We start from the raw sequence: 9588 nt of genomic DNA, 5'->3' as shown, positions 1-9588 counted from the left end.
TGGGGGCGGGGAGCGGGGCGCGAAGGCGCTGTCCAGTCCTGGGGACTTGGGGAGTGGAGCGGGCCGGGTGAGGTGCCGACTGTCCGGTGCGGAGACGGGGACTTCGCCGTCGGAAGGGAGAGGTGCCATTGTGGGGCGGGGGAGCCCCTTTGTGGGCAGGTGCGTGTCCAGAGTCGGCGTGGAAAATGTCTCTGTGGGGAGGGGCTGGCGCCGGGTCCCAGCAGAAGTTCCCACGGTGAGGAGTGGGAGCCTGCGTCTTACTGGGAGGAGGGGTCCCGAGGTCGGAGGCACGGCACCCCGCGAAGAGGGAGCCCCAGGCTGGGGGGAAGCGGAGCGGAGGAGGAAGGGAATCCCAGCGCGGGAGGTGCGTTCCCCTTGGGGAGAGACGCGCGGGGGTCAGAGGTGCAGGGTCTGCCGTGAGCTTCCTGCTGGGGAGGAGGCGAGGGCGGAGCTGGATGGTGGGAGCCCCCAGGAAGGCCGGGAGGGCTGGGCGCCCTGCGAAGGGTAGGCACTCAGAGGCAGGTAGCGGAAGATTCCGGAGTTTGGAGGATGCTAAGGACGGGGAGGGGCCAGTCAGCCTGACATTCTTTTGTGTGTTTGGGAGTCCCAGAACCTGTTCAGCTAGGGGCCCATTTGGAGTCAGTGACGGCAGCAGCTGCAGGTATCCTCGTTCCGGGGGATGTGGAGCACCAGTTGGGTGGTGGTGGCAGATGGAAGCCCTTGTGCTTCCAGGGGACACAGGCAGCCCCCAGGGGCTGTGGGAATTTTGGAGTAGAAACTGCTGTGAAGGCTGGATGGGAGGAAGGGAGGACGGTGATGGGGGAGCAGCAGGAAGCTGATTTCCCTGGCACTTCTTTCCCCTTTGTTTCCCATTAGGACCCAGAGTTGGGGCTGGGTGACCCGGGGCCTCCAGAGAAGGGATGATTGGAGAGTAGGGAAGAGGCAGCGCCCCTGAGGGGCGGGCATTAGGGTCCGTCCTGCCTCCTCTGCCCTGAGCCCCCAAATCCTACCCTGCCCATCTCCAGCAAACTCAGGCTCTGGGACTGGGCCAGAACCAGACACAGTTCTGGACCACTGAGGTAGCTACCTCTGCTTTTCTGCCCTTCTGCCCCAGGACTTCTTGCTTGCCTTTGCTTTTTGCCCCAGGACCTGCTGCTGGTGGAGGTGGTGATATCCCGGGTGAGCCCCTGGCGCCGGAAGCCTTTCCCTTACTGACTTGCTCTTGACCGCATCCCCTCCTTTGTGCAGGCCCAGCCTGCAGGGAGCCCTGCAGTGTATGTGTGGTAACACCATGTCTGTGCCCCTGCTCACCGACGCTGCCACCGTGTCTGGAGCTGAGCGGGAAACGGCTGCGGTAAGGGACCCCTTTCACCTTGGCAGCCCTTGGATATGGGTACAGCCAGATCTGCTGGGGACAGCTGGGCAACTGGCTGGAGCGGGCATGGGAAACATGGAGGTGGCAGGGGTGAGAAGGGAGTAGCCTGAAGCCAGAGGCTTGAGGTTAATAACCTGTTGGCTGTCACCTCGGATCACCCCAGGTCTCTAGGGGTAGGGAAGGGCAGGCTGAAATTGGAAGATCTAGTTTTTGTTTTTTATTTTATTTTCATTATTTAGACAGCTGGGCAACTGGCTGGAGCGGGCATGGGAAACATGGAGGTGGCAGGGGTGAGAAGGGAGTAGCCTGAAGCCAGAGGCTTGAGGTTAATAACCTGTTGGCTGTCACCTCGGATCACCCCAGGTCTCTAGGGGTAGGGAAGGGCAGGCTGAAATTGGAAGATCTAGTTTTTGTTTTTTATTTTATTTTCATTATTTATTTATTTTTTGGTTTTTGAGACAGGGTCTCACTATGTAGTTGAGACTGACCTGGAACTCACTATGTAGCCCAGGCTGATCTCGAACTCACAGCGATCCTCCTGCCTCACTCCTCAGCGTGTTGGCTGTCACCTCGGATCACCCCAGGTCTCTAGGGGTAGGGAAGGGCAGGCTGAAATTGGAAGATCTAGTTTTTGTTTTTTATTTTATTTTCATTATTTATTTATTTTTTGGTTTTTGAGACAGGGTCTCACTATGTAGTTGAGACTGACCTGGAACTCACTATGTAGCCCAGGCTGATCTCGAACTCACAGCGATCCTCCTGCCTCAGCCTCCTCAGTGCTGGGATTACAGGCATGAGCCACCACACCCGGCTGAAATTGGAAGATCTAAAGGGGGAATTTATTCATCTTCCCTTTTCTGACCTTTTCCAGGTTATTTTTTTACATGGACTTGGAGACACAGGGTGAGTGAATTGGGGGGTGCTCCTTCGGGAGGTGGGGCAGGGCCCAGCCAGCAGGGCTGCCTCCCCCTTCCCCTTCCTGCATCGGAGCCTTCTCTCCCTTTCCTCCTACAGGCACAGCTGGGCTGACGCCCTCTCCACCATCCGGCTCCCTCACGTCAAGTACATCTGTCCCCATGCGTGAGTGTCCCCCCAGCAAGGGAGGGCCATGTAGGGGTGTCCTGTTGGGGGGTCGGCAGTGGTGGGTATGTTTCTGCAGTCCTAGACCTGTTCTGTCGGCTGCATCCCAGAGCCTGGACTCAGAGCAGTCAGGAGTGCAAGTTCAACCTCAGCTCCTAGGGAGCCCCCAAGAATGGGGTCCAGCACCAGCACCAGCCCTAGGGTCTCCTAGACCAGGGCTTCCCATGCCCCTTCCCCAAGTACTCACCCACCGAGCTGGAACCTGCTCATCATGAGTGTTGGGCTCTGCTTCTGCATCACTAGCTGCTGTCCCAGCCACAGCCTGGTGTCCCACATGGCAGGTTGCCTGGCAACACCTTAAACATAGGCCCTGCCTGCTGGGAGGGGCCCCCAGGGGCTTCTCTGCCGTGGCTTCCTGCTCTCTCCTGAGCATGATGGGCCGTTCTGACTGTCCCTCCCCAGGCCTAGGATCCCTGTGACACTCAACATGAAGATGGTGATGCCCTCCTGGTGAGTGTGGGCTGCGGGAGACAGGTGCTGAGGGGATGCAGGGGGCTGGCCCGGGGTTTTAGCAGCAATCGTTTCTGCTCCCCAGGTTTGACCTGATGGGGCTGAGTCCCGACGCCCCAGAGGATGAGGCTGGCATCAAAAAGGCTGCAGAAAACAGTAAGGCCCCAGCCCCTCCTCTGTACCCCCTTCCGTCCCCTGGAGAGCACTGGGCAGTGCCTGCCTGGCTCCCTGGGGGCCCCCAGAAGCTTCCCCTACCCAGTCACGCCCTTCCCTGCAGTCAAGGCCCTGATTGAGCACGAGATGAAGAATGGGATCCCTGCCAATCGAATCGTCCTGGGCGGCTTTTCACAGGTGAGGGGTCAGTGAGGCAGGGGCCGGATGGACGAGCTGTGGCCTGATGCCCTGTGCTCCTTTCCTCCCTCCAGGGCGGGGCCCTGTCCCTGTACACAGCCCTCACCTGCCCGCACCCTTTGGCTGGCATCGTGGCGTTGAGCTGCTGGCTGCCTCTGCACCGGAACTTCCCCCAGGTGAATGTCCTCCCAGATCCCCTCCTGCCCTTGAATGTCCTTGAGGCTTGGCACTGTGTTGCTGCGCTGGCTTTGCCGTCTGAGTCTTGTTGGCCCACAGGCAGCCAACGGCAGTGCCAAGGACCTGGCCATCCTTCAGTGCCATGGGGAGCTGGACCCCATGGTGCCAGTACGGTTTGGGGCCTTGACAGCTGAGAAGCTCCGGTCTGTGGTCACACCTGCCAAGGTCCAGTTCAAGACATACCCAGGTGTCATGCACAGCTCCTGTCCCCAGGTCAGTGGGAAACTTCCTGCTCCCTCCCCTCTCCTTCCTTCCTCCAGCTAAGGAGCCTCACGGGTCTCCCCCTACCCCTAGGAGATGGCAGCTGTGAAGGAATTTCTTGAGAAGCTGCTGCCTCCAGTCTAACCAGAGTTGCTGGCCCCCAGTACAATTCCCCAGCTCACAGGGAACCCAGCCAACAGTGTGGCACCATCTTGGATCTAAGCCGGTTGAGCCCTCATTTTCCCCCTCCCCGCCCCATCCTCTTCCCACAGGCCTCTGGGGCAGGCGGCCAAGGCCTGGCTGGCTCTTCCTTCCTGGCTTTGGCCACCTGGCAGTCTGCAGCAGGGTGGGCTGCTTCCTTACCCTGCTTCCCCGGAGGCGGGCCGGCAGCAGTATTGGAGGGGCTGTAGGCAGCGGGAGAAGGGGCCCAGCCGCTGACCCACTCACTCAGGACCTCATTCACGAGCCCCGCTTTGGGCCCCCTCCTGTGACCTCAGGGTTTGGCCCTTGGGGCCCTCCCAGGACCCACCCCAGTGATTCTGCCTGGATAATCATGTGTCTCCTCCCTCACTGCAGCTGCTTCTCAATCATGAATGTCTCCATGGCCCGGGACCCCTTGCTGCTGTGGGCTGCCTGCCCTCAGGCAGGATGTGGGTGAGGAGGTGGAGTCCTTCAAGGGCCTTTCCTCAGCAGCCCCCACTTGGGAGCCGGGCCCTGCCTCCCCTCACCCTCCTCCCTCGAAGGCCTGGAGTCTGTGAGGCTGGATGGAGGCTCAAGGTCTCCCCTGGCTGTCTCACCCCCACTGTGTCCCCATGCTAGGGCCAGGGCGGCAGTGAGGGAGTTGTTGTGTCTCGTCTTCTGTCTCCATGTGATTTCAGGTATTTTTCTTGTTGTGTCCTGGATTCCTGGATTCCGATAAAATTAAAAGAAATTGCTCCCTCAGTTCTTGGGCCTGCCTGATTCTATTCATGGGGTGCAGAGTGACCACCTTTGAGAATCTGCCCCATTAAAAGAAAAGTTTTTATTTTAAATACTTGAAAAGTTCCCTCACAGCAGTGTCATACAGTGCCTGGGAGGGAGTTGTGGTCCCAGAGCCCTGCTGCTCGTCCACTCTTGGTGGTCCTGATGCCTTCCTGGACCCTGCAGGAGATACATGGAAGACACCTTGGTTCTTGGTCAGTGGAGCCCTCAGCCTCCTGCCCGGTGGGCTGAGTGGGCCTGGCTGGGGTTTGAGGTAGGGTGGTCGTGGCTTGTCCCCGGGCATCGGAGCCAGGGGTCCTGCCGGGGGCTGGAGAGCAGACGGGTGCTTCTCCTTTCCTCTGTGGTCCACTCTAGGGGAGGGTCCTCAGGCCTGTGCACCGAAGCCTGACGGATTCTGCTTCTGCCAGCGCCATAAGTCTTCACCTGTGACACAGTGGGGGTGGTCAGGACCTGGCTTGAGGGTAGCGTCCCCCTTGGGTCAGGCCAGCACTTACACATCCTGTCCAGCCCCAAGGCTGCTGTCCAGCCCAGCTCCTGGTGGGCCAGGCTGGGGTTGGCGTAACAGGCAGCCACGTCGCCTTCCCGCCGTGCTACCACTTTGTACGGGATCTGCAAGATGGTATGGGGCTGAAGCCTCGCTGAGCTGACCCTAGCCTTACCCACCCGGCTGCTGTCCAGATCCTCAGGAAATGGCGGAGTGGCGTCACCTGCAGACACCCAGGGCTGAGTTGCAAGGCAGGCTGAGGTGCTGGGCCACCCACTGGGGAGGTGAGTGGGAAAGGCCTACCTTCCTCCCTGAGGCCTTCTCCATGGCTTGGACCATCTGCAGCACTGAGTAGCCTGTGCCTGTGCCCAGGTTGTAGACCTGCCAGAGAGCAGGGTTAGTGCACGGGGCCGGACTAACCCTCCTCTGGGCCCCATTTCTCCTTCCCGCTCTTCCTACCCGGCAGCCACACTGCTCCTTCAGCTTCCTCAAGGCTGCGATGTGGCCCTTGGCCAGATCCACAACATGGATGTAATCCCGGATGCCTGCAGAGGGGGAGGTTGGTGGGGTGGGGAGTTGTTTCCACCTAAGTCTCCCACTGCTGGGTTCCACTGGCCCCACGCTCACCTGTGCCGTCCTCTGTGTCATAGTCATTGCCAAAGACATTCAGGGCCTCCCGCCGCCCAATTGCCACCTAGGGGCAGAGGTCAGGTCAGTTCCTCCTAGGTCCCGGGCGCCAGCTGTACCCTGGCACCCACTCTGTCCCTACCTGGGAGACGTAGGGCATGAGGTTGTTAGGGATGCCTTGAGGGTCCTCGCCAATGCAGCCCGAGGCATGGGCGCCCGTGGGGTTGAAATACCGCAGTAGCACCGCGTTCCAGGCCTGTGGGACTCAGGTCAGGTCATGGGGAAGGGCAGGGGTTCAGGCAGTCTGTCCCAGCTGAATCCAGGGCCCTGCTTCACCCCGTGCCTATCCTCCATTTCTCCAGAAATGAGTGACCCTGGGCAAGTCATTGTCACTTCTGACCCCCAGGTTCCTCTTTAGGGCAGGTAAGGATGGTGGTGGTTGGGATCCCTCAGCCTCAAAGGGGCCTTGAGGAGCCACGGCTGGGTCAAGGAGCCCTCACCTTGTCTGCCCGGCACAGGTCCTGGATCATCTCTTCAATGAAGAACTTGGACTTGCCATAGGGGTTGGTACAGCCCCCCGTGGGGTGGGCCTCATCCAGAGGCAGGTATTGAGGGTTCCCATATACAGTGGCTGAACTGCTGAACACCAAGTTCTTCACTCCGTGGGCCCTCATGATCTGGCCAGGGAGGAGAAGCCTAAGTGGCTGTGCTTCGCACATGAGTCCGGCCCCTTGCTGTGGCAGTGGGAGGGTGGGGCTGAGGTTACTGGCACTGGGGTTTACAGATGGGGAACTGAGGCTGAGAGCTAATGAAAGCCATGTGTCCCAGATGATACAGCATGGGCCCGTCTGACTCCCATGCGAGCAACTTTCCCACTGTGGCTGGCCTGTGTCCCCGTGCCAGGCCACTCACCTCCAGAAGCTGGATGGTCCCTGTCAGGTTAACTCTGTAATAATCCAGAGGCTTCTGCACTGACTCGCCCACAGCCTTGAGCCCAGCAAAATGAATGACAGCCTTAAAGTTGTGCTGCAGAGGTAAAGGGGGGTCAGAGGCAGCTTTGCCAGTCCTGCCCTTGGCAAAGGCCCTTCCTACTGGCACATACCTTCTTGAAGAGATGCTGTACGGACTCCTGGTCCAAGATGTCCATCTCCTCAAACTCCACAGAGCGGCCTGTCAGCTCCTGCACCCGCCTCAGGCTCTCAGGCACACAGCCCCTGCCTGGTGGGCCACACGGGGGCACCAGGATCAGGAAATGGGGTCCTAGAAGCCAAGGTTTTCCTCCACCCCTCCAGAAACTCCAGCTTGACCACCCACCACGGATGGCATTATGGAAGTTGTCGATGACCACGGGAGAGTAGCCTGCCTCCAGCAGCTCCAGCACTGTGTGGCTGCCGATGTAGCCAGCCCCGCCGGTTACCAGCACCTTCTCTGCCATTGCACCTGGCCGAGAACACAGAGTCAGAAGTGGCTGTGGTGCCTGCTCAGGGCCTCTCTCCATCCAGAGTCTGGCTCCCCAAGCTCACCTTCGAGGCAGGCAGCAGTGAGTCCTGGTTCAGAGTAGCTGGAGTCAGTTCTGGTTCAAGCCCAACACTGGCACTTTCTCGCCTTAGGCTTTGAGGATCACCTACTTTCTCCAGGCTGTAGTTTCGAGCCCTACAAGATGGAGCTAATAATTGTACACACACCATTTATATCGCAGGAAGGGTGCAATGAGGTGATTTAAAGGCCTGTTACAGGTAGGCACCTTATTTTCTACCTCCACCGACAGAGTCAGGGTTGGGAAGATCTTTAAAGACCCACACTTCCCTCCCCGATGTCTGGGAACTGGGCAATCCTGGGCATAAGGGCACATGGCAGCAGGATTGGGACTCCAGGATACCAGGAGGGGCTCTGTTCTGACTCACATCTCCCTGGTGATTCCACCCCCATTAGGTGTCAACAGGCTTCTGGGCACTGGGACCAGGCAGCTCTCTTCCCTAAAGGTTCAGCCAGGAGGAACCAAGAAGCAAGCAAGGGTGGGTCCTCTGCCAGCAGGAGAGCCCAGCTCCAGGGCTACAGCACCACAGTCCAGTAGTGGGCCCTGTCCCGCCCCACCCCACCCCACGCCCGGTGGGCAGGCTGGCTCTGGCTAAGCCCATGCCAGGTTACTCTGGGCTTGGTGATGGGGATCCTGTCCAACCAGGCAGCAGTGGGTGGGCCAGTGTAGACGTGGACTTGGCCCCCGTCTTTGCCAGGGGTGCATCTCCGCCCTGAACAAACTGGGTGGAGGGGGCAGAGCGGGCAGGAAGCCCCAGACACTGAGGCCTTTCATTCTGAGACCTGGCCGGCTGCCGTCTTCCTCCAGGTGGCCTGAAACCCTCCTGGGCTCATCCAGCTCCAATCCACTTGACAAAGCACCCGCTGCGCGCCAGGCTCCTACCCAGCGCTCATACGTTATTTTCCCGAGTTCGCCCCACAACTCGATGAGGCAGGTGTTCTTAATGACACTTTACCTGGAGCAGGATTAGGGTCAGAGATGTGAACTAATTTGCCTGTGGCCACACAGCCAGTATACGGGCTGGAATTCGGATCTCCGGGCTGGCAGCCCTCCCCTTCCCCGAGACTCCTTCCCCTGGACTCGGCCCGGAATGCCCAGGCTGCCCCCACTCTCTCCCAGCCGAGTGGCGCGAGCTCTGTGGACCCGGAAAAGTGGGGGCCAAGGGGCCCCCACGGCAAGAAGGGTGACGGAGGGAGACCTTGCCCCGGACCCAGGGGATGACCTTGGTCAGCTGTCGCCTCCTCGGTTTCCCCAGTCTGCACTAAGAGGAGAGGGGGCGCTGGGCCGTCAGTGCTCCAGGGCGGCTGGGCCTCGGGCTGGACCTTGGGGCCCTGCTGGGAAGGGGCAGAGCTAGGAGTCCTGGGCCCGGAATGAATGAACCCAGGCCGCCCCAGCCGCGGGAAGCGGGAGCAGAGGGGGCGGGCCCGTTCCCACCCTTGCGCGGCTCCTCCTGGAACGCGGCCCGGACCTTCCTGAGACTCTCATTCCCAGCCGACCACCGCCCCTCCCGAGCCCACCCGGCCCCTCATTCCACCTCGCAAACCTGCTGGTTCCTGCGGCGCCGCCTCCCGCACTCCGCTCGGCGGTCCCTTTAAGGGCCGACAGCCCACCCAGATACCTCCCCACCACACCCCCAAAAGAGACGTGTCGCTAGGGTTGTGGCAACTACGGAGACTCCAGGAGGACAAAAGCCCTGCTCAGTTTTAAAACGACTGCCAGCGCATTTCCAGGGAGGGCGGAAGTGGGCGGCACCCTGCCAGAATAGGGAACCGTAGCCCGAGACGCCTGCCCGGGTGCGAGGCGCGCGTCTTTCAACTACCGGGATGTGCAGACCTTTCCAGGTATCGCGGGAAGTGTCCGACTCCCCCGGCACGAAGGAAACAGAGCTGCACCGAGTGAAGGGAATGCCGAGGGCCGCCCTGCTGCGATTCTGGAAGTCTAGTTTGGAAGCAAACCAAGGAACCCTTAAAGCTGCCTGTAGCTCTGAGCCTCCCAGACTGCAGCGTTCACCCTGGGGGAACCGTTTGTCTGCACCCCGCCAGCTGCCAACAAAAGCTCAACAGTGGTATATGGTTCTGTTCCTTAAATGGCAAGTCCCACGAGTGATGTCCATCAGGTCGTGACATACTGAGAAAACCCGTGCAGAGAAGCAATAAATGCACAAGTGCACGCATGCCCTCACCCTGGAACACCCTAGGCCCACCC

At 60.0% G+C, this 9588-nt stretch overlaps 2 protein-coding genes across 13 annotated transcripts in view; one reads left to right on the top strand and one right to left on the bottom strand.

Moving 5' to 3' along the window:
• Lypla2 (lysophospholipase 2) overlaps nt 1-4699 on the top strand; it is a 4860-nt gene extending 161 nt beyond the window's left edge. The window contains exons 1-10 of one of the 2 annotated variants that reach the window (XM_010625959.3): nt 32-159; nt 1249-1354; nt 2247-2278; nt 2390-2455; nt 2918-2965; nt 3051-3121; nt 3243-3316; nt 3391-3492; nt 3593-3766; nt 3848-4699. In XM_010625959.3, the coding sequence (XP_010624261.1) occupies nt 1277-1354; nt 2247-2278; nt 2390-2455; nt 2918-2965; nt 3051-3121; nt 3243-3316; nt 3391-3492; nt 3593-3766; nt 3848-3898 (696 nt within the window). In that variant the 5' untranslated portion in view covers nt 32-159; nt 1249-1276 and the 3' untranslated portion in view covers nt 3899-4699. Of the gene's footprint in view, nt 1-31; nt 160-1248; nt 1355-2246; nt 2279-2389; nt 2456-2917; nt 2966-3050; nt 3122-3242; nt 3317-3390; nt 3493-3592; nt 3767-3847 lie in introns of those variants that run through there. The other variant, XM_010625958.3, reaches the window with a different exon arrangement.
• On the bottom strand, nt 4636-9048 carry Gale (UDP-galactose-4-epimerase). 11 transcript variants are annotated; one of them, XM_010625964.3, is made up of 12 exons: nt 8918-9048; nt 7370-8717; nt 7161-7286; nt 6949-7064; nt 6759-6872; nt 6347-6523; nt 5989-6102; nt 5847-5913; nt 5679-5764; nt 5523-5600; nt 5230-5344; nt 4636-5158 (listed from the first exon to the last, which is right to left on the bottom strand). In XM_010625964.3, exons 3-12 carry the CDS (start codon nt 7279-7281, stop codon nt 5100-5102), a joined length of 1047 nt encoding a protein of 348 aa, XP_010624266.1. In that variant the 5' UTR covers nt 7282-7286; nt 7370-8717; nt 8918-9048; the 3' UTR covers nt 4636-5099. The 11 variants fall into 11 exon arrangements, with proteins under 11 accessions (XP_010624266.1, XP_010624264.1, XP_010624265.1 ...); XM_010625962.3 differs by having other exon boundaries at nt 7370-8714; XM_010625963.3 differs by having other exon boundaries at nt 8927-9048.
• Between the last annotated feature and the right edge of the window lie 540 nt (nt 9049-9588).

The sequence above is a fragment of the Fukomys damarensis genome, unplaced genomic scaffold, assembly GCF_012274545.1.
Source record: "Fukomys damarensis isolate Sample0158 unplaced genomic scaffold, DMR_v1.0_HiC HiC_scaffold_23, whole genome shotgun sequence".
In the NCBI taxonomy this organism is placed as follows: Eukaryota; Metazoa; Chordata; class Mammalia; order Rodentia; family Bathyergidae; genus Fukomys; species Fukomys damarensis.
Note: the sequence above shows the minus strand (reverse complement) of the source record. Positions and strands in the feature narration are given on the sequence as shown.